At 46.6% G+C, this 21,685-nt stretch overlaps 8 protein-coding genes across 8 annotated transcripts; 4 read left to right on the forward strand and 4 right to left on the reverse strand.

The window, feature by feature from the left end:
• Positions 1-2,201: 2,201 nt before the first annotated feature.
• GGS22DRAFT_161508 (uncharacterized protein) lies at positions 2,202-4,708 on the forward strand. Its single transcript, XM_047961097.1, has one exon. It carries the CDS (start codon positions 2,657-2,659, stop codon positions 4,409-4,411), a length of 1,755 nt encoding a protein of 584 aa, XP_047819482.1. The 5' UTR covers positions 2,202-2,656; the 3' UTR covers positions 4,412-4,708.
• Positions 4,709-5,210: 502 nt separating this feature from the next.
• GGS22DRAFT_161510 (uncharacterized protein) lies at positions 5,211-7,592 on the forward strand. The gene is made up of 2 exons (XM_047961098.1): positions 5,211-6,472; positions 6,660-7,592. The coding sequence occupies exons 1-2, from the start codon at positions 5,630-5,632 to the stop codon at positions 7,167-7,169; spliced, it is 1,353 nt and encodes a 450-aa protein (XP_047819483.1). The 5' UTR covers positions 5,211-5,629; the 3' UTR covers positions 7,170-7,592.
• Positions 7,593-8,023: 431 nt separating this feature from the next.
• Positions 8,024-9,390, reverse strand: GGS22DRAFT_161511 (thioredoxin-like [2Fe-2S] ferredoxin-domain-containing protein). The gene is made up of 3 exons (XM_047961099.1): positions 9,188-9,390; positions 8,681-8,971; positions 8,024-8,499 (listed from the first exon to the last, which is right to left on the reverse strand). The coding sequence occupies exons 1-3, from the start codon at positions 9,311-9,313 to the stop codon at positions 8,134-8,136; spliced, it is 783 nt and encodes a 260-aa protein (XP_047819484.1). The 5' UTR covers positions 9,314-9,390; the 3' UTR covers positions 8,024-8,133.
• Positions 9,391-9,822: 432 nt separating this feature from the next.
• GGS22DRAFT_187933 (AhpC-TSA-domain-containing protein) lies at positions 9,823-10,631 on the reverse strand (the record flags this gene model as incomplete). The annotated part of the gene is made up of 2 exons (XM_047964663.1): positions 9,823-10,253; positions 10,313-10,631. 2 exons carry the CDS (start codon positions 10,629-10,631, stop codon positions 9,823-9,825), a joined length of 750 nt encoding a protein of 249 aa, XP_047819485.1.
• Positions 10,632-12,329: 1,698 nt separating this feature from the next.
• GGS22DRAFT_199868 (tannase and feruloyl esterase) lies at positions 12,330-14,518 on the forward strand (the record flags this gene model as incomplete). Its single annotated transcript, XM_047966353.1, has 3 exons — positions 12,330-12,788; positions 12,844-13,602; positions 13,667-14,518. 3 exons carry the CDS (start codon positions 12,330-12,332, stop codon positions 13,991-13,993), a joined length of 1,545 nt encoding a protein of 514 aa, XP_047819486.1. The 3' UTR covers positions 13,994-14,518.
• GGS22DRAFT_199872 (opsin-1) lies at positions 14,045-15,511 on the reverse strand. The gene is made up of 6 exons (XM_047966354.1): positions 15,339-15,511; positions 15,209-15,275; positions 14,973-15,149; positions 14,601-14,905; positions 14,342-14,534; positions 14,045-14,287 (listed from the first exon to the last, which is right to left on the reverse strand). The coding sequence occupies exons 1-6, from the start codon at positions 15,491-15,493 to the stop codon at positions 14,255-14,257; spliced, it is 930 nt and encodes a 309-aa protein (XP_047819487.1). The 5' UTR covers positions 15,494-15,511; the 3' UTR covers positions 14,045-14,254.
• A 1,423-nt stretch (positions 15,512-16,934) lies between these two features.
• On the forward strand, positions 16,935-18,806 carry GGS22DRAFT_131988 (uncharacterized protein). The gene is made up of 2 exons (XM_047958493.1): positions 16,935-17,445; positions 17,520-18,806. Exons 1-2 carry the CDS (start codon positions 17,068-17,070, stop codon positions 18,612-18,614), a joined length of 1,473 nt encoding a protein of 490 aa, XP_047819488.1. The 5' UTR covers positions 16,935-17,067; the 3' UTR covers positions 18,615-18,806.
• A 471-nt stretch (positions 18,807-19,277) lies between these two features.
• On the reverse strand, positions 19,278-21,563 carry GGS22DRAFT_131984 (replication factor-a protein). The gene is made up of 5 exons (XM_047958492.1): positions 21,376-21,563; positions 21,139-21,311; positions 20,963-21,053; positions 19,465-20,904; positions 19,278-19,411 (listed from the first exon to the last, which is right to left on the reverse strand). Exons 1-5 carry the CDS (start codon positions 21,420-21,422, stop codon positions 19,315-19,317), a joined length of 1,848 nt encoding a protein of 615 aa, XP_047819489.1. The 5' UTR covers positions 21,423-21,563; the 3' UTR covers positions 19,278-19,314.
• Between the last annotated feature and the right edge of the window lie 122 nt (positions 21,564-21,685).

Consider the following 21,685-nt stretch of genomic DNA (forward strand, 5'->3'; position numbering starts at 1 on the left):
TATAGTGTACTTGATGTAAGCCTTAGGTTGCCTTCTTTTTGTGGAGCTTTGTACTTCCCCATCCCCAAATTGTAAACTGTACATCCATACCTACATGTATACCGCCCAGTGGTGACAGTGGCGTATTATCTAATACTATGATAGTAATACTCCAAATGTATAAATAGCCCCCAACTATGGACAAATTCGGTGACGCACGGTCCAGGTAGTGATTCTCGCTCTCTTTGGATATCCATGGATGCTGGTGATCCACCTTTCCAATCTAGCCATCACGTACACAGCCCCCACCAAATTTTTAAGTTGGTATTAGAACCTGAATCTTGAAAGTTACAGGGTACATAGATACTAGGTACTTAAGATACCTACCTACCTAGGTACATAGTTGCCCTTAGTTTAGCGTTTCCCGTTCCCGTCTCCCGTGCCCCGTTCTGTTCGTTCTGTCAGTTCTGCCCGTCCTACCCGTTCCACCCCCGTCCCCCATATGCCGTAGCGTCTCGCATCTCGCAGGTTGTCCCCTCAAATGTATTATTTCGTGCCTCGTTCGCACATCTGACTACATGCAAGACAACGCCAATATCCAAGATCCCGTGTCTAGTAATTACGGGTAGCATCTACTGTAACTGCCCGTTATAAATTTGTTATATTCACCTCACGAAACATGGAAGTGATGATCATCAGCTGGCTACTTTCACATGTACGCTGTAGGGACAACCATCTCAATCGAAAGATACCCATTGGTTCCCGCGACGTCGTAGCCGCCAGCGCTTGCATTCAGCTTCTTCTTGTTGGACCAAATCTGGAAGGCCACTAGGCAGAGATTGGTCTTAATGGGAGAGGGAGGTGGGGAGGGGCTGGCCCGAAGCGTCGGTCGGATTCGACGCTTTATGCAAGCAAAATACTATCGGATTACGTGCTCGAGTCTTGGATACCTTGGGCAGTCCGACATTTGAAAATTGCGAAAAGGTCAATGATACATCAGTCCTAGCTCAGTCCAGCCCGAGAGCCCTTGTCCTGATTCTTCTCGTCGTCCTGTCCTGATAGCTCGAGAAGGCGGTCAACCTATTGCTGCTATGGCTACAATCCCCCAATTTAAGGATCCGGTATGGGATCGTCCAAAGTTGCCCTCATACGACGCCATTATTTCGCGTCTTTCTGAGTGGTCTAGTGCGAGTCCGGCCCCCCCTGCAGCCAGCTCATCGAGAAGAGAAAAATTCAGCGTTCCAACAGTAGTCGGGCGACCCTGCAAAGTAATGAAGAGCCTAGGTAGAGAGCCAACATCAGGACGAAGCGATAACCGATTTTTTTTCTCTCCCTCTCTTTTCCCTTTTTAATATCTCTTACGATGTTACTGGACACCTCCGAGATGCAAAGTAACGACTACGGAAATATCAAATACGTCGCAGACAACATTCCCTCTGTACAACCCCGATTGCCGTTTATGGCGCTGGGTGGTCTGGTTATGTTTCTGCCTTGGTGTTGTCGCTATTGTGCCTAGGTGGACGCCTTAATAAATGACTCGGCAAGCCTCCAATACCTTCTCCACCTTGAACATCGTCGCCCGTAGGAGAGGTTTTTACACATCTTTAATCATCACGCCCCTAATCTAAATATATCACCTATGATGGATATTACGGTGGTAGGTGGATTCTAATGTCTTTACCTGTTTTCTTCGTTTTATCATTATATCATTACCTATAGGGATGAGTTATATACCACCTACTAGGTAGTTATCGTGGGCTTCTCAGACTAACTACGTTTCCTCCATCTACCTAGAAGCCTAGGACCCAGGTGCCGCTAAGTATGCGAAGTATGCGAAGTAATTATTCGTTATTAACTATTAACACCCAATGACTCAAATGTTCCCTGCGATGGATCGCGAACTACTGCACAAGAACCCATTGGTTCGCGTACAGGACTGTTTCATGTACCACAAGTAACAGGTACTTTCTCTTGATCTTACTCGACCTTCCTCCCCCCAATAGCTAGGAGATCAACTTGCTCCTCATACGCTCGCAGGCCGGGGTATATGCACTGGTAGGTACCGTATGTCTCGATAATACATACCGTAGTGCAATAAACGCTGCAGGGGTTTATGCCAAGCAACCAAAATGACCGCAATGGCCTTCAGCCACGCCGCTCCCCTACACCTCCATCATGTCTCTTGCGGCTCCGCGTGGATACTCTCTTCTTCAGATTTCGAAGGAAGCAGGATGCCCGAAACATGTGCGGTCCATAACACACACACCCGGCAGCATATTAGTTAAGTCGATTTCTTCTTCATGGCTTCTTTGTTTTTCTTAGAAGCAAGTTGCTTCATACTTCTTGCTTCGCCCCATTGTTGCCTGAGAAGCGTGTGTTGTAACACATGCGAGATCAAGTTTACTTCCATAAGTCACGCCATTCCCTGGAGTCCCTTTTTACAAGTCTGCCTTGCGAGCTTCTTCTTTGAATATCATTGTCCCCCTTTCTCTTGGTGGTTGCTACCTACAAGTCCTTCTCTTCGAAAAAGAGGTCTCAGTTAATACGCAGCGCCGCAGGATTATATTTCTAGATTCATCTCTCCTAATAAGCACTTTAAATAAACACGAAGAGACCTGGCGGTCTGTGTACGCTGCTGTTGCCCAGTCGACAACCCAGGCCAGACTGCTTAGCAAAGATGGACTACCAACACTATACGTACTCGGAGAACATGCAATTTCCATTATATGTGGATAGCCCGCTGACGGATGCCTCGGTTGATGGTTCGGTTGATCAGGGTCTCAAGCCTTCGGAATCTTCTCCTTGGGCCCCGCAGATGCGGCGCTACCTTTCAGAAATCAATAAGTCTGCACAAGTCGGCTATCAAATGGCCGGACCTGCCTTCACCGAGGCTGTCACTCGAAGAAATGATGGTGTGGCACCGCTTCCATCCAGTCTACTCCAGCGTCGAGATTCACCCTCGTTCTCTCATACATCATCGACGTGTAGTAGTATGTTAAGTCCACAAGGAGAGCTTGACTACTACCAAGCAAATTCACCATCGACGCCCCCCGACACGACATTGATGTCTCCATTCTTCGCCCACTATGAGACTACTAACTGCCGTGCTCAATTATATCAGTTCACTGGTCTTGCCGATGACTGTGTGAAGCCAATTGATATTAACCCATATCAAGAAACGCCTGAGAGCTTTTGCGATGACGGTAACCCGAGGGCGGAATTCCCTTCAAGGGGATACAGTATGTCAAGCGATGACAGTGGTGTCCACACGGACATGTGCTGTAGACGAGAGAAGACCGAAGTCGCTCAACCGATGAGCCCCGATGAGTTCACTCCGATTGTGAAAGAGGAAATACGCATTCCTGAATCTATTGAGACTTATCCCGCATTCGAATCAGAAGATGAAATGACTTCTAGCGAGGAGGCACCTCATTTGGATGTAAAACGCGAAGAAGCGGAGGACGACGAATATAAACCGAATCAAAGACAAAAGCGGGTGAAACCCAGCGTAAGCCGTTATACGAGGAACCGCAAGCGGCATAGCAGTTCAGCATCTTGCTCAGAATTGAAACGGCCCAAGATGGAGTTCGGTAGCTCCAACACAATTAGTAGATCGAGCACTAAACCTATGATTCAAGGAGCAAAGGGCAGTTTCTCCTGCACAGAGTGCTCCAAAAAGGTCTTCTTTAAGGATGAGAACGGCCTACAAAACCACATCAAGAAGCAACACACTCGACCATTTGTCTGCGTCTTCGGTTTCGCAGGTTGCAATTCAACATTTGCTAGCAAGAATGAATGGAAGCGACACTGTTCTTCGCAACATCTTGTTTTGAATTATTGGATCTGCCAGCAGGATCAATGCTCCAAGACTTCGAGTAAATCATCTCCTGCCCGCAACCGTTCCACCGCACATTGTCCCCAATATAGCTCCTTAACTAGCATTCCTCGTGGGACTATATTCAACCGCAAAGACCTTTACACACAGCATCTTCGGCGCATGCATATCCCGCCGAACCTTAAGAAGCAGGTCAAACAAAGGAAGCCAGCCCCCGAATGGGAACTCCGCGAGCGTACCCACCAAGATGAAGCAAAGAGGACGCGCTGCAACCTCCCGATCCACATGCGATGCCCGGCTTTCGGCTGCGGTGCCCGTTTTGATGGGCCAAATGCATGGGATGACCGGATGGAGCACGTCGCTAAACATCTAGAGAAAGCCGTCACTGGCTCGGAGCAGCCAATAGAGTTTGGCGGAGAACATGACAATACCCTCATAGACTGGGCGACGCGCGCCGACATTGCCATTATCGAGAGAGGAGATAAGGGGAAATGGAGACTACGCAACCCTCTAAAGCCCAGCAACAGCCCGACAGCGGGGATGAACACGAGCGCAGAGGGGGACGAGGATGCCGAGGGCGAAGAGGTTGACGAGTGAATGGCTCTAAAGACACACGATTCGTTTCACAATTTGTTAAAATACCCCCAATATCCTTGGGCCTTGGTGGCAACGCAACTTAGGTAGAGTAGACATGTAGACACGCTTATTATAGGACGGAATGTTTCTGATAGTTTAAGGGTTTGTAATGATTATGGTATATATCGGGTTTGATGGGCATGGGAAAAGGCCGGCGATTGTTAGAATCGTCAAGCTTGACGGCGTTCGTAATTACCTAGGTATCAATGACATGATGATGTAACTACACCACTGCGCTCGAACAGACATTTTGCGAAGCTGAACGAATCACGTAAAGATACTTCGGTAAGTAGCACCCAATAGATACCTACTAGGTAGGTACCTGGGCAGACAGGCGGGCTGTTCAAGGTTCTCTTGATCTCAATTCTTGACCGGTCGAAAGTAACCACAAACTCGGGGCCGAGATCTACACTGCATGGAAGTCTTTAGGAAACAGTGGCTTATTTGTTTCTAGGCTTTCTACCTTGATTGAGTAGGATAGCCGTCTTACTTACATATGCCCCCACGATGACGATGACAACAACCTGTACGTCGACAACACCTGGGCATGTATACGAGCCTAGAGAATATTCGGTAAACATTGGGGATATATTACATACCTACTAGGTACTAGGTAGTTATGGATAAATGTCCTTGAACATGCTTGGCATTCCCTGCGCAAGTGTCGGCATGTACCTACTACTTTATAAAAAGAAAAACCTTTCTTCAAAGTTCAAGACTGGGTACCTACCTGTAAATGGATATCTTTAGTTCCCGCGAATAGCGCTGGAGATTGCTGACACATCAACCGCCCCCAAATCTCCACGTACATAATTGTCTTAGTCGCGATACTAGTAGGTGTACATGGATACTTACTACATATACGTATTCCAAAGAACCTCGGAAGGACCTACTCTTGCTTTTGACAAGTATACTAGCGCTGGCTATACCAATTATGTGTCTTAGCGGCCGTAAGTGCTCACCTACCTACCTAGGTACATATGTATATTATACCTTGTATTACTTTGTAGACTGTGTTGCACGAAATCTCAGCCGCACTTCTTCGGCCATCCATTTCTTCTCCGGTCCTGGATCGCGATATATCTATAATTAAAAGTTATACGGTAGAACTGACGTAACAGCCGTTGATAGGGTACCTTGAGGGTCTCGTCACAGCTTCGAGATTTTCTTACAAGCGGAATGGCTAGCCGAGATCGAGATCAAGTCGATGGGGACCTACAATCATCCCTCGTTGACAATGATACAGACTTATTCGCATCAACTAACCTTCCTTTCATAAATGAAAATATAGATCCTGATGATTCCTTAAGTCGGAAAGACGAGGAGAACGAGGAAGTACTTGCTCGATCGACAGTTATCAATGCGCCGGAGTCAAGTCTACGTATTTCAGAGAGTGGTTCTCAATATGACGACAGACAAACCTATCAGCCGATACTTGGTTCTAAAGATAAAGGAAAGACACCCGTAAGGGTTAGTCTAGATACTTCTGACAGATCACTTCCTGATAATGAACGGGTTCCGGATGGAAACCTGCAACTGCAGGCACATGCCACGAGTCCCCCAAGCATAACCGAGAATCTAGATCCGCCCGGTCTCCCTGTTACACCAGGCATAGAAGCCGTGAACAAGGAAGGTTTTGACGGTTCCTTGCTTGAGAATTGCAATCAGCAGAGGACCCGATCGTCCTCTCCCGAGTCCACGGCTAAGATATTCGATGTAGAGTCTGAAGAGAAGAGTTGCAGCGCGCTATCACCAAAGCCACATATAAATAACAACCAATCCCATAAACAAATTCTTAAATCAGAACAAAAGTCGGGGCCCGAGCCGACTAAATCGACGTCAACCATAACCGACTCAAATGCCAATGAGGGATCAGAATCACAGCTTTTTCGACCGCCTCAGTATGGGGAACCCGGTTGGGAGAAGTCGGCAGGTCGACCTCCAAAGAAGCTTCCTATCCGATTCAAAGATGCTTTAGGGCGCAATTATGTTTTCCCCTGGGAGAAGGCTAAAAATTGGGCGGTGAGTCGATTTTCGATATTTTCAACCGTCGTCATCGGTTAGCAGCTTTGCTGAATTAGTTGACCTGAACATAACACTTCCCGAATCATATATGATAAATACCATGATAAGGACGTGATATCGACATTCACCATTAACACACTAGCTGTTGTTATATCAGAAAACTAACTAACTACTTCGGCTTTAGGGGATGGAATGTTTGATACGAACTTGCTTCCACCATGTGCCCAACCCCGTAGCATCACACGTGAACGCAGGGCATTACGACCTTCTTACTACTTCTCTCCTTTCCTCGATATCGACTGGTATCGGGTTAGAAACAGGACCTGCTGTCTTACCTGCGGTAGGAGAACCATCGAATGAGAATCCACCTCCGCAAACTCCGACTCCGCCTCCGGTCGCCCCATCTGTGTTCACGCAGCAAGAACCGGCTAACATCATCTTGCCCGAACTCTGGGAAGATCTAGTTGAGCCAGGAATGAGTATCTTCATGCAAATGTGGCCTATGGACCTACAACCACTGCCACCACCGCCTCCGCATACTGGTCCACCACCATTTCCACTATTTGTGGGTGGTCGGGGTCGGGGTCGTGGTGGGGGAAGAGGAATGCCTCTACCTCCCCGACCTCCCGGTTGGACGATTATCGATCCTCCGAAGCCGAAAGGTAAGACGCGGAAGCGACAGGACGGTTTATAAATACCAAAAACTAGACCCTTCAAGTTTTTTTGGCCACATGATACATGTGTACGGCGATAGAATCGAAGCGATTTGCGGTACGTTGAAGGATTATGGTCTGCTGCGATTACTATATCATCTTGAGCAAGCTTAAAATATATATGGGGGTTATATGTATGGGGTAATAATCTGAGGAGTACTTGGGATGTATGAACATAGTGTTGCGCGCAGTGATCATTTGTTCTGATGGCATCGATGATAGTTACGACTACCTAGCTAGGTACCATGGATATATCAGGTATATATCAGGTACTCAATAAGTCGGCGTATATAGAGTGAGAACTCACCCGAAACCTTTGATCATGGTATGGGTATGATATATTGTAACCTGATTGACGCCCGTATGAGACCCCTTGCCCCCTTACTTAATCTTGCTTCCCTATGCTATTATCCTAACAATCAGACTAAAGCGAATAGCCAACCGTGTTGTAATATCAAAAGGTCACTGTGTTGCTAAAAAAAAAATAAAAAAAAAAAAAAAAGAAAGAAAAAAAAAAGAAAGAAAGGGGGGAGGGGCACCGGAGAAACCTTAATGTATAGATACCTTGTAGAGATGGAGGTGAGAAGACTTGCTCTTTGGTAGCCATCGCCGAGAGATTGCTAGGTTGTTTATATTCAATCACAAGGGCTATGGCAGGAAGTGCCATTGCCAGGTCTAGCATTCGAAAACATTGGGTGTGTAGTATAAGTCCGGAGCTGGGTTCGGATTACTCTTCATCCCTTCAGACTTTACACATCGCAGTGGCCCGGGATTGATTGCACAATTAACCAAGTCTAACCATATACGTAGATCTTAATACAGAGATCCTATTCATGGCACGTTGGTGGATCATTACAAAGGGTGATGTAATTTTTTTTTCGTTCATGAATCAGTACAGATATGGCTTATATACAGTGTCTAAGTCGATGCCTATGCTCTCCTTGGTTATAGGTCCGTCCTCGTAGTCTCAATACCCCATGGCTCACTCGTTAAGTTTGTCTGGCCAGCGCTGTTTTCGCAAGTCTGGCGGCCGCTAAGAGGGCCGGGTGCGGGCACCTTGACCTTGGAGCTGGTCGACGAGGCGCTCTCTTTCAGCGCCGTTAGCAGTTGCTTGGTAGATTCGGGGGTCAGGTCTTCGTAGAAATCGTCGTTAATCTGGATCATAGGAGCATTGACGCAAGCGCCTAAACATTCTACCTCGATAAATGTGAAGAGTCCGTCCGCTGTCGTTTCGCCTTGCTTAATGCCTAGGTGCTCCTTGATCGCCTTCACAATCACGTCGCTACCGCAGCCACCGAGTTGGCATGGTGTCTATCACAAGAGGTTCTCGTTAGCATACAATCCGTTTTACGGTGATCATATTGTATCCCAATTCAAAGACAGTAGAACAAATATCGCATTGGTGCTCTAATCTCTCAATTGGAGGCAGTAGGACTAGTGGAATGAACAACCCCTCATAGCATCTATTAGAAAGTAAGACGATAGAACTTACCGTAGTGCAAGCTTGAACGAAGAACTTGCCAACAGGCGTTCTGTTATACATGGTATAGAAGGAAGCGACCTCATAAACACGCGTAGGGGGCATCTCGAGGAGTCGCGCCACCTCGTTCATGACCGATATAGATGTGAAACCATGTTGACGCTGGCCTAAGTCCAGCAGCGGCATCACGGCGGCTTTCTTGTATTGGGGAGGGTATCGTTTGAGGATCTCTGCGATGACTTCTTCATTCTGGGCCGAGAACTTGAAAGGTAGGCCAGGGTTGTTATCGGGTGTATTCCGGTGCTGTTATCGCAAACGTTAGCAATCGAGCTTTGGGAGTTGAGGCACATTTAGTTATCGATTCCGGGATCTGGAATGATGCTTGGACGTATATGAGAATAGCAACGGCGAGGCTACAATCAATCTAGCTAGCTATCTGCCGACACCCGGCATATCCGTCCAAGTTCGGATCGACCTAGAGGAACAAGATGAAGTGATGAGGAAATGAGGAGAGCATACCACTGCGAGGGTTTCACTTCTCCTAGAGCTGCTGGCAGTGAAAGCCCGGAACTGCGATCGCCGAGGAGCTCGACATACTGAGCGAGCTGCCGTTCTAAGAAGGACCGGGGCGAGCTTCGACGCCATGGCGAATGCGATGTAGATTCAATTAAGAGAAGTTTATGGGCATTTCCGGTCGTGCTGAGGTTTCAATCGACGATGATGAACATTTGAGCATTTAGATCCAATCAGATTAATCGTGTTGGTCAAAGTAAGATCCACACACGGTTAAAATTCGGCACTCCGGGGTTCTCCACTGTTAGCCAGAACACCAGAACAGCTGCGTTAATTAAACGAATTTTTTAGATAAACCTTAACATTAGGCAATTGCCTACACATCATGGATGCATGTCCGATATGTCGAGGTACCTTGAAATGTACTTCACAGTCCCACGATGGAGAGTAAATACATGCATCACATACACCAGCGAATAAAATTCCATCAATCTACGGAATACATCATTATCAACAATCAAGCTACCTAGATACCAGCATATCGTCACACCATTGCGCTGCGACCGGAAACCGAAGAAATGGTAATAAGTAGACAAGAAATAACCAGGTAGGCAAAGGTAGGCAATGAAGCTTTTATCCTATCACTCATCGGCACCATCGGCCTTCTTATCTTCGGTGGCCTCTCCATTAGTAGATTTGGCCTCTTCTGTCGACTTTTCCGCAGGCTTCTCGTCGGCCGGTTCCTCCTTCGCAGCATCATCGCCTTCGTCTTCAGCGACCAGCTTCTTAACGGCATCAACAGTCGCAGCTGGCCCGCCTGGTTCAGCTAGGAGAACTTTCCCAGCCTTGTCTATGACGAAGACGCCACGGGTGGTGCCTTTGGGTGCTTTTTTGAGCCCGATGGCGCCAATCAAGGTAGCGCTGGGATCACATAGAAGCGGATATGGTAGGTTTTGCTTGGTTTTGAAAGTTGTGTTTGCCTTAGGCGAGTCAGACGAGAGGCCGTAGATGGCGAGACCGCCTTTGGTCAAGGGCTCGTAGGAGTCTCTGAAGAGACAAGCTTGGGTGGTACCTATAAATCCGGTCAGACTTGGCGAGCGCCATATTAGAAATGGGTAGGAACAAGCTTACAACCCGGAGTAGAGGCCTTGGGGTATGTGAAGATCACGACTCCAGATTTGCTCTCGTCAACAAGAGCCTTCAGAGTAGTCTTCTCGCCATCGTTAGTCTCGATCTCGCCACCAAAGCCGTCGAGAGCGACAATGTCGCCGACAACGGGCTTTGCGGCTTTAGACGAGCCATTGGCACTGGCAGATTTAACAGGCTTCGCAGGCTTGCCCTTGACAGTCTCCTTAACTTTAGCGGCTACCTTTGAGACCTTGGTCTGCTTTTTGGTCGGAGGCTCTGGAGCCGGCGCAGGAGCTTTGCGCTTGCGGAGCTCAACCGGCATGATGTTATTGTGGGGAGCTAAATAATGAAAATGACGGACGGCAGAAGCAAATAAAAAGTATTCGGGTATAGTCGCTAGATGATGGCGACTTTGAATCTGTAATTGCGAAGAAAATTTGGGTGGAGGTTGATGAAGAAGTGATGAAAAAGAGGACGAGAGATGGGTGAAGTTGAAGGTTGAGGTCGTTGAGGTTGCAGGTAAACAGGAGGTTGCGACGAGATCTAACCAATGAGAGAGGACTATTGCGACAGCTTTCCCAAGTGTGACAGGGATGCAAAGATAGTTGTGTCACAGGGATATCTTGCCGTGGAATACATACCTACTTATGTACTATGTAATTTCGAATCTATTGCTAATTGCTAATAGCGAGGCTAACGTGATCGAGCCAATTCCTGGAGAGTTCCAACGCATGTCGCATGTCGGGGGTTGCGGGTGTGTGGTAGCTGGAGAAGCGCGGACGGGAAGCTCCAGGACTCGAAGGGGGCGGGAGGGGAAAGTACGCTGTACCTACCTGTACTGGAAACCGGGCAGTACCCGTGGACCTAACTAATGACAAAGTAGGTAGAGGTGGCCTGTGTGGCGTCTCCAGATGGTGGAGGAAGGACGGGCGGTAACTTCTCAACATCTAAGGTTCTCTCTACATGTAGGTGCTACCTAGTAGGTATTCTATGATATCCCTATTTTTCATAGGAATTCCATATATCTAATGTATATCTACCTACCCAGTAGTATGCAATATTCACATCCTACTACTAGGTATCCATGGATGTGTACTTGGCATTTAATATGTAGGTAGGTATAATCTGAGGTACCTAGTAGTGGAGGATATATGGATGTAATTTCGCCTTATAAATCTGTTATCATGGCAACCGAATTGGCTGCATTATCGACCAGTGTGGCTTCCATCTGGATAATTTCTGCACGGACCTATGGAAACTTACATTTTGTCTGGACGAAGCTTTGATTTTTTAATCTTATTTTATACTTAGCATCATAAACAGGAAGGTACTCGATTCATGAAAGAAAAGAAAAAGAACGAGCAGGACAAGAAGCGGATGAGACACAAATCTAAATCCTCCAACCTTTACATAATGCAGTATCTGTAACAAGTTATTTGCGACCTACTCTTCTTAAACGTTACGCAGACATTGACAAACACGACGTTTCGCCACATTCCTTTTTTCAGATCCATCAATCAATCATCTGAGCATTCATTCGCGTCATGTTGATCATTTCATAGATTTTAATTACGACAATGGTACTTCGTAGATAAGTCATTTCGTTGAAAACGTTGCAAAATGTTTGCTACTTGTTAGTCTAGCCGAGTCAAAAATCCTAGGTTCTAGGTAAGAGAGGAATATGCGATATTTCAGAGCCCTCCTTAGATCCTCTCAGTTTCGTGTGCCTCACTACAGTAGATACCAAGAGTATATTATATCAAATTCCTTCATACTTCTCACAAAATAGAAAGATCGACTAGGCATTACACACCTGCACGGTTCTATAATAATTTCCCAGCAGTGCTCTCAGAAGTCCGCATATCATACATCTGCCGACCAATCATCCTAAGCCCGGCCAAGATTTCGGAAGGTTAGGTTGCGAGATGTCGAATATCGAAGATATATCTCCTACCGCCGCGTTTTTACGGGTTTTTGCATTGTAGCCACGCCCTTTTGCGGACTCACGACCTTGAATAGAATGTCTAATTGCAACTCATCGATTATCGATCCGCCTACTCTTTCGGGCGCTGTTATCCTGCTAATATCTTCGCAGTTAGTGACAAATTACAGCCGCCAGGTCACTCCAGTGTATTATCCCAATCACGATGGCTTAGATGTCAAAAATTCGAGCTTCTGCAATATTACCGTATCCTACACCCACCCCGATCAAAGTGATGTTGTGAGTGTAGAAGCATGGCTACCGATAGATAATTGGAATGGGCGTCTGCAAGTTGCCGGGGGCAGTGGACTTGGTCCAGGCCGGGTTGACATGAGCTATGGCAACATGGCAGGGGCCGTTGGTGAAGGGTATGCTACGGCCAGTACGGATGCCGGCATTGCCACCCCTTTAGATCCGTATTCGTGGGTATTGGATAGTCCTGGTAAGATCGACGAAGTCTTAGTCCGGCATTGGGGTGGTGACATCCTGAATGATATGGTATCAAAAGCGCTGAGGCATACTTGAAAGAAATACAATCTAATATTATAAACAGGCAGTCATCGCGAAAAGTGTCATACAAGACTTCTATGGAAGACCACCAGACTATTCCTATTTCAACGGCTGTTCTCAGGGTGGTCGTCAGGGCTTCGAGTTGGCCCAGAATCATCCTGATGCATATGATGGAATCGCAGCCTCTGCCCCAGCTATTCACTGGGCTCAATGGGCCCCTGCTATGTTCTGGCCACAGATGTTGATGAACACCATGAATGAATATCCCCATGGCTGTGAGTTGGATTTCCTTACAACTCTGGCGGTGCAGGAATGTGATGGAGATGACGGGATAGTTGATGGTATCATATCTAGTCCCAAAAGGTGTTCATTCAATCCTTTTCCACATGTCGGGGTTAACTTCACCTGCTTTCTTGAGGGTAGGTCCATGGAATTGAGCAGAGCCGCAGCCGTCATTGCGAATGCTAGTTGGACTGGTCCGACCGATTCTGATGGCAACTTTATCTGGTATGGGCTGAGTTATGGCACTGACCTTAGTGGTGATTTTACGGGTACGGGGATTGCAGCCATAACATGTACGAATAGTACGTGTAAGGGCAATCCAGTACCACTCGCGTACCAATGGATCCAACTCTTTGTTGAGAAGAACCCAGACTATGATTATACGACTATTACTCGAGAGCGCTACGATGAAATAATGCGTGTCTCGGGGGCAGAATACGATTCTATAGTCGCAAGCGGCAACCCAAATCTCACTGAATTCTATAGAGTCGGTGGGAAAATGATGACATATCATGGACTGGTGCGTCTTATTCCTCTTATACTTGAATTATGACCAAGCTCACTATTATAACCGACTCATACAGTACGATCAGGTCATACCAATACAAGCTACAGAGCAATACTACGATGACATTAGGAAATTTGTGCCCGACGTCCAAGAGTTCTACCGGTTTTATGAAGTGCCTGGACTTTCGCACTGCTTTGGAAATGGACAGCCAACGACTGTTTTCGATGCCCTACGAGCCTGGGTAGAGAATGGAACAGTGCCCAGCTCTCTACCCATAGTCTTAACCGATGTCCATGGAGAGAAAAATAACAGAATCATTTGCCCTTATCCCGAAACAGGTGTTTATATCGAGGGATGCGGTAATCCAGCGGACGTTGCCTGCTTCACTTGCGCTGCTGATTAATTCGAGCAAGTCTATTATGATAACGACGACATTTTGATATTTGAAAATATACCCCACCAATTTCAATAAAGGGGCAATATCTCGATCCTATCTCATCCATCCTATATTTTCGGATCATTACACGTTTATATGTATGATATCAGAGCATAATTTTCCATATCTCTAAATTCCAATTATAGTAGTGAATGAATTTTAAGAGCGAGGGCAAGTGAGTCAACTCCATTAACGATTATGCGACATTGGGTCACATCAATAACTTGTTCAATTATTTCCTAGTGTGCGGCCTTCTCCGACCTGATTCACCGTGAGCAAACACAGAAAATATATCTAGGCAGGGATATGACTTACGCGAAGGGTTCCCTCATGAGAGACGCCATTTGACCAAAATCCATCAATGGATGGCACTGTCTGGGCCATACTATCATGGGTTATGAGTAACCAGAACCCAAATACACCCTTTGCAAGGACATCTAAGACAGCGTATGCGATAATTTCGCCGTCAACATTTACACGGCGACCTCCATCAGCAACTCCCCATACGCTAAGAAGGATTAGTAATTATGATTATTATTTTTCAACTTATAGGTACGTAAGAACGACAACTTACATTGGATATGCAGTCCATAAAAGGAGAGTGAAAAGAGAGATAGCACCGAAGAAAGCCTTCGTTTTATTATCCTTGGCAGATACTGCGTGTCGCCCTTTATAGCCAATTTGATAGATGATATTGAGGTATGCAATGCAAGCGAATGCATACCATCCCCATGACTGAGCCTCATCTTCTGAAAAGGCCGCAAAAAGGCCAGCTAATATCATGATCACGTCTGATACAACGGTCACCAAGATACTTGCGCCATTGAGACCGGCAAGAAGGGATAGATCCAGCAGTAGGAGAGGAGTAGTAAGAGACCACTGATATTATTAGCTGACGACAATATTTGGCGGAGTGGGTAGGTTCAATGAATATCAAATAGCTTACGTCAACGTAACGAGCCCAATAGACGTCACGCTCGACAATCTCCGTGACAGCTCCATGCTTTGACCTTTCAGTTACGTAAGAATGCGAAGTTATGCCATCGCCTGTAGCCATTGCATAATAAGAGAGGAAAGCAAAAGTCGTGACCAATGCTGTTATGACATGAAAGAGGCGTTTTTGCTGTAGCAGTTAGTCCTGTGCTGTTCTTTGGTACGCCTCGCCAGATTCTTGTTTCCTACCACGGGAACTCTCATAGCCATCATATAGAAGGCTAGTGAGGACAAACCCATTAGGACGCAGACAGCCCTAGTAGAGATTACATGAGTACTAGGTAGTTATATGAAGATGAGTTTTAACGAGACTACTTACCACAAGGTTCTGTGACCTACTTCACTAGAAGTTTGGTGGTATACACGAGGGATATCCGGGATCACAGTCGGCAACGGTGTATGATTAGTCTCATGAGGGAGTAGCTTGTTAGCCACCTGAGTGGCAGCCTCGGAAATTTCTTGAGGAATAATCATAGTGATATCGAGTTCACTTTACTCCCTGGCCCTGGGTATAGTCAAAGTGATCTAGGGTGTCAAATCGAAGAACCTGATTTAACTAGATATGCAGATAGATAGGTAGGTAAAGAAGATACTGATATCGTCTCATAAGTTCTGATGTGTTGATGAATAGATGAGAAGAGGACAGAGGAAAGGCAAGAAGATATTTGATTTACACCTGGAATTTAAGCAGCCATGAATAATGTACGGACAATGGTGTCGTCACCTTCAACGTGTGGCATAAGAGCCCAACCAATAGGATGCTAATGTGATACACAAATTAAGTATCTAGCCATGTCCTTGTCTTACAAACTTTACTGTGAACTTTCTTCTCTTTCCCGGGTCTGTTTTGTCTAGTCTACCTACCTAGTAGGTATATGTATAGGACGTTGCCAAATAGTCCATCTGGTCATGACCTACCTCTACTTATACTTGTAGGTACCTAAGACTTAAAATATTCGTTACCTAGTAGAGGTATTAGATGTATTCCAATGCGAATGCCAGGATGAGGAGACATCTGTCGTATATGGATATACATATGAAGATGTAATATAATAGTTGGGTATGTCGTCGATGAGAATAAACATGGACATATAGTCCGCAGGGAAACCCATTAGATGATAGGTGGTAATAGGTGGTAGATAGCAGCCCTATATTTGAACACCTCTAGGGCTGCTACCGGTGGGTCTAGGGCTATTTACCCCACCTCCGATAGCCCCAGGGAATAACTTTAATGTCAATGCCCCCCGCAGAGTCGCGTTGAATTAAGTAGATACAGGTACCTAGGTAAGTTCAATGGGGGGGTTTTGGCCCCCATGAGTTTTCGCTCCCTGGCTCTAAGGCTTAACTGTTTTGAGTATAGACCGGCCAATCTGGGTATAGCGCGGTACATTGAAAGACTCAAAATCAAACACTAGGCTCTGATTGGCTAAGAAGTCTTCAACTGCCATTCTGAGAATAACTCTTTGAAACGAGCCAATTGAGCTACGCCATTTGATCTAGTTGGGATTAGTCTCCTTCTAAACCGAGCATGACACTTATTCGGGTCTGGTTTAATCCTAGCCAACTTTGCGTTTTTTATTGGTTACTAAAACTGGGTCGAATAGCATAGAGCGTTTTAATTGGCTCAAAGGAGTTTCTAAATCGATAAGGAGATTTGATTGGTTTAAAAGCTGTTGGAGGGTCTAAAAGAAATACATCAAATCCATATTCGAAAAAGTGGTCTGTGAGGAAATAATAGCGTTTGATTGGTCCAAAACACCCACTTTTGACCAGGGAGCGAAAACTCATGGGGGCCAAAACCCCCCCATTGAACTTACCTAACAGAAATGTAAAGAACGCCGCAGGTCAAAGTTAACGCCGTTTTTAGCCCCGCCTTAAAGCTTCCAGGTTCCTACCTATGTCCCGCGTCCCATGTTCCATGTCCACCCCAAGACCATTACTACAAACCACCTAACGCTACCTAATAACTTACCAAGTGCAAACGCGAAACCGGACATCGTTACGATATCATTTCCTCGACGCCCTTCCCATCCTGAGCGGTTGCCGCCATGGATATGATAGCATCGACACTCCTGGCATTTCCGCCAGGAGCCAATCTCGACTGCTTCGGCGATAATGCGAGCTACAATACGAGTGTTAAGGCCCACGTTTCCAAGCTCTCTAAGCTACTTCAAGATCAGAATGCCGAGTTGATAGATCATGGCCCTGACCTTCTTGACATTCTCGATCCTGCAATCAATTCACTTTCTTACCTAGCCGTCCTTCATACCCTGGTCTTCCCTGGCCTAGTCGCTTCTGTACCCCGCGATCTCATCCTGGAGAAGTTGGTTTTGTTTCTTGTCACATTCGATGCACGACAATGCCGATATGCTAGAAGCCATTTGCATGATGTCTTTCTTGCGGCTGGGAATGGCCAATACTTACCTGTAAGTCACCAAACCGCACATCTCTCGATACGTCCATGGATATCTTTAAGCACATTGCTAACCTAACTTCTTAGCCTTCAGCTGCTGTCGAAGCGCTCGCGACAGCCATCTTGAGACTCGATCCTACCGGCAGCCTACTCACCACCTCTCATATCATCCTCACGAAACTCGCCTACAGCACCAACATCATCGAGCCCTCCCTACCGGTAATCGATAAGGACATTGTCTTCTTTCCTGGCATGGCTAATTATGGAGAGCCTAAATACCTTTGTGACCTCACCCTCCCGCCACCGGCCTATCTCTCACGAGAGACTGGACTTACCGGTACCTTGAAGCCATCTCTAGTGCTAGAGTATGACCTACTCCGTGGAATGATGTACTGCTCTGAAAGAAATTGGACAAAAGCATTCGATGCGTTTGAACAAGTCGTATCGTTCCCTACTCGCGAGGGAGGCACGAGCAAGATCATGATCGATGCATACAAGAAGTGGGTGCTAGTCAGCTTACTCTCGAAAGGGAAGCTTGACGAACCCCAATCATATACAGGAGTCGCTGCAAGCAAGCTTTATGGAAACTTGGGCAAACCCTATCAAGCGGTCGCGATATTGTTTGTGACAGACAACGTTCAGGCATTGAAGACAGAAGTGGAGAAAAATAATCAGCTTTGGGCAGAAGATGGAAATACAGGACTGATTCAAGAGGTTCTGGCAGCTTATCAGAAGTGGCGAGTTCTGGGACTAGAACAGATCTATTCCAAAGTCTCCCTCCCCGAGATTCGACAGCAGACAACCAGTGCCGAGACGGGCAAGGTACTTGAGAAAGACGAGGATATAGAGACGCTCATCCAGAACATGATAATATCTGGCATGCTAAATGGCGTCATCGAAAAGAATGACGACGGCACAAGCTTCCTTACCTTCCTATCTCCCTCCACGTTACTCTCGGAAGAGGACTTCGCGAGTCAACTTGGCAGTACGGCGCTGCGGCTGAAGCAGCTGCACTCGTTTTTCAAGACAACTAGGGAGCGCCTGGGCACTAGCAAGGAATACATTAAATACATCATTAAGGAGGAGAAGCGTATCGAAAAGAACGAGCCTGATCCTACCATTGGCTTTGATGCCCAAGTTGACGATGAAGATTTGATGGGTGGCGTAGTTGCAACAGGCTAGGAAAGGGGAGTCTATTTGCCACCCATTGAATCGGTTCTGGGGAATTAGACTTCATTGTCATCAGCCGGTCTCAGATGGTGTTCAGTTTCCGTTGAAACTTCCCTGTTTAGGGAAGGGATACTAATCTGATTAGAAGCAACCGAAACTCACGTTATCACGACTACTTGCACATCCCTAGGCGAAGGCGTTCAGAGGGAATATCTGTACCCCTAGGCGATAATGCCTAGGTAATGGCTTGAGGAATACCATTCAGCTAGAGAATAGACGATAGCTAAGAACCATCAAGATTTCCGACCTGCGTATTATTTACCTATCTGGGCAAATAGCGGCGGAGAATCAAGAATAAACACTGATATCCCATATTGCAACTCATCGTCCATTATCATGCTATGCCGTGACCGCAAATTTCTCGTAGCACGTAATTTACAATTGACTCGCCCTTCACTAGCACCCCTAGCTTTTAGCATCAGCAGAACTTTCTGCAATATTGCGAAGAATGCCTTATCAGCAAGAAATCTACGTAACACAAATGCGAGCATTAACCACGAGCTGATAGGGGTTGGCAGCTGGATAACACATCACTTTGCCTCCCCTAACCTAATTTCATACGACGCAAGCTATGCCTAGCTGTCATGCAATGATAGCAAGTTCAGGAGAGATTGCGATCAGGTCGAATTCCGAGATGGTCCCGTAACGACGATCACGAACCAACAGAGAGTTGCTTGATCAGGTCGGACAGCTTCGTAGCCTCGGTTCGGAAGTCTAACTGGTTGGCACTCATCACCTGATACCGTACTCTATACATCTTATTAGTTGTCGCATCGCTCGCTCGCGGGGTGAATTAACATACCGTTGGTTTTCACCGTACGTGTCCATCTTTGCACGGCATCTGAAATATAGCTTGGTGCAGTTGGCAGCCTCAAATATGGCGGGGAATCGATCCTCGTCATTCTCTTTGATCTCCATCAGCTCGTCTGCAGACATGCCCATGACGACACGGCCGACGTCATCGAAACACGACAGCCACAGTTGCCCGGTATGGTCGTTGACATTGACGGCCATGATGTACCTGTACTGAGGTCGCGGGTGCACTATGTTGCATTTCTCGCATCGCCACGAGCCATCGCCTTGGTCGATCACCTTCTTGTTGCACTGCTCGCTGCTGCACGCAGGGTAGGCAAAGTTGTCTTGCTTTATATAGACAATTGTGGCCTTTAGATTGAAGTAGTCCGTATTTTCCATTCCAAGATTTTCGTCCTTGACCTGAGAAATGAATTTTGTCTGATCTACACGACCTGTTGCGGAGCCCATCGACGCCATGTTGTTGTGAGAGGCAAAGTCTCCGGTGCGACCTTGAGAGTCATACCAGCCCTTTAGGCGATGAGCTTCCTCGATATCAGGATCGACGGACATGGTACCGGAGTTAAGCAACGATAGCGATCGCCCACCAAAGTCGGACACCTTCAGGCCTTTGAAAGCAACGATAGACTCGGGTTGGGTGTTGAACGCCGTGGCTGTCTTGCCCCATATTGTGACGCGGACGGAGAATTGCGAATCATCCACTACGGTTAGCTCGCGCTTGTCAAATGGTTTGCCGCTACTCTTCGCAATGATCTGAGAGACTTCGTTAACTTCTTTCAGAACACCGACGAGATCAACGGTAGAATCTTTCTCCACAGACTGAAGCTCTTGAATATTGACGAAATTGAAGCGGACCTGAGGCACGCTGGATTGATCTTCGGCCTTCTCGATGACGGTATCACGCTCGAATGTGAGTTCGTAGTCATTTGGTAGGTTGGTGAACTGCTTTTTCGCGAGAGAAACACGGCACGGGTTGCTGACATAGTAAACCTGACCTTCTTGTAACATGTCGTAATACTGGTCGCACTGCTCGTTGAAACCGGTCGCTTTGATCTCTCCACTTTCATCGAGAAAGTTGACAGAGAATAATTTGCCCTCGCCAGATGCCTTGTGCCAGGTCTTAATGTCTGATTTTTGTGATACGCGTGCCTTGATAGTCCATTTGTGCGCATACGGAGAGAGGGCCTCGATTGGGTAAATGACAATGTTTCCGTTGCCATGGTTCGCGGTGCTACCACCTCCACCCATACGCGACGACATCGGTTCGGATTTGACCGGCGCTGAAGATTCCGTCTTCGCACCGTAAAAGTTCGTACCACCGATGGCGGTGTTCGCCGACTCCGACTTAGCTTCAAATGCTTGAGGTTCGCCGATTCGGTCATGGACACCTAATTCCGAAGCAACATCGAGGTCGAGGATGATTAGGATACTACGATCTGTCAACCAACTACTGTCATTTGTAAGCCGCGGAGTCCCTCAATACGCACTTCTTTCCTTTGACCATATTTGCTTGATAAGATTTGACTCGAACGAGAGCTCCCCGAACAAGGGAGCTATCATGAATGACATGGTTTGCCTCTGAGTATATTGTCAGTGAGACTGAGTTACCGTCTACCTAAGCAATAAATAGAATAGGTTATGGGTTATGGGTTATGATACGTACGAGTCGCTAACATGCATTGGACATAGTTGCGTATGTCGCTTAAAACGACTCGATAACGTTCGGGCTGTTGGCCGGTAGCATTTTGTTGCGCAGCAAGAGGCTTGATCTGTAAGCATTGCAAGATAGGAACTGGGAAGCGCTGGTCGACGTGATTAGGGTCGTTGAAGATGGCACTGAAGCGACGATTAGCTTGTCAAGCAATTCGTGTAAATACTATAATAAATAGAATTTACATACTCTAAGGCCCCTTGGGTAATAGCCTGTTGTGCTGACGCAACCGACATACTGAATAGATTTGTACCTTGGTAGATCGCTTCGTCTCTTGAAGGCGAAAAGCTGTGATATGAGGTAGGTATTGATTAAAAAGGGTAAATCATCTAACAAACGCGTCGGGTTTAAAAGTCGCGTCAAAAGTTAAAGTGGTGTGTGGCAGTATGTAGCATGGAATCGCCCCTCAAATGCGGGGTTCTATCCTAATTATGGATACCTAGGTACCTAGGTAGGTACCATTATACGTAGGGCTTCAAGCTGCAACGAATCTAGCCAA

The sequence above is a fragment of the Annulohypoxylon maeteangense genome (genome assembly GCF_022496945.1).
Source record: "Annulohypoxylon maeteangense strain CBS 123835 unplaced genomic scaffold GGS22scaffold_7, whole genome shotgun sequence".
NCBI classification, from domain to species: Eukaryota; Fungi; Ascomycota; class Sordariomycetes; order Xylariales; family Hypoxylaceae; genus Annulohypoxylon; species Annulohypoxylon maeteangense.

Coding starts and splice junctions, on each gene's coding strand:
- GGS22DRAFT_161510 (XM_047961098.1), top strand. CDS start 5,630: ATGGCTAGCCGAGATCGAGATCAAGTCGATGGGGACCTACAATCATCC. Junction 6,473..6,659: donor AGAAGGCTAAAAATTGGGCG/GTGAGTCGATTT, acceptor CTTCGGCTTTAG/GGGATGGAATGTTTGATACG.
- GGS22DRAFT_199872 (XM_047966354.1), bottom strand. CDS start 15,493: ATGATTATTCCTCAAGAAATTTCCGAGGCTGCCACTCAGGTGGCTAAC. Junction 15,150..15,208: donor TGGCTATGAGAGTTCCCGTG/GTAGGAAACAAG, acceptor TAACTGCTACAG/CAAAAACGCCTCTTTCATGT. Junction 14,288..14,341: donor CTCATGAGGGAACCCTTCGC/GTAAGTCATATC, acceptor ACGGTGAATCAG/GTCGGAGAAGGCCGCACACT.
- GGS22DRAFT_131988 (XM_047958493.1), top strand. CDS start 17,068: ATGGATATGATAGCATCGACACTCCTGGCATTTCCGCCAGGAGCCAAT. Junction 17,446..17,519: donor GGAATGGCCAATACTTACCT/GTAAGTCACCAA, acceptor CTAACTTCTTAG/CCTTCAGCTGCTGTCGAAGC.
- GGS22DRAFT_161508 (XM_047961097.1), top strand. CDS start 2,657: ATGGACTACCAACACTATACGTACTCGGAGAACATGCAATTTCCATTA.
- GGS22DRAFT_131984 (XM_047958492.1), bottom strand. CDS start 21,422: ATGTCGGTTGCGTCAGCACAACAGGCTATTACCCAAGGGGCCTTAGA. Junction 21,312..21,375: donor ATTACCCAAGGGGCCTTAGA/GTATGTAAATTC, acceptor TCGTCGCTTCAG/TGCCATCTTCAACGACCCTA. Junction 21,054..21,138: donor CCAATGCATGTTAGCGACTC/GTACGTATCATA, acceptor CAATATACTCAG/AGGCAAACCATGTCATTCAT.
- GGS22DRAFT_161511 (XM_047961099.1), bottom strand. CDS start 9,313: ATGGCGTCGAAGCTCGCCCCGGTCCTTCTTAGAACGGCAGCTCGCTCA. Junction 8,972..9,187: donor GAAGTGAAACCCTCGCAGTG/GTATGCTCTCCT, acceptor TTGCGATAACAG/CACCGGAATACACCCGATAA. Junction 8,500..8,680: donor TCGTTCAAGCTTGCACTACG/GTAAGTTCTATC, acceptor CTCTTGTGATAG/ACACCATGCCAACTCGGTGG.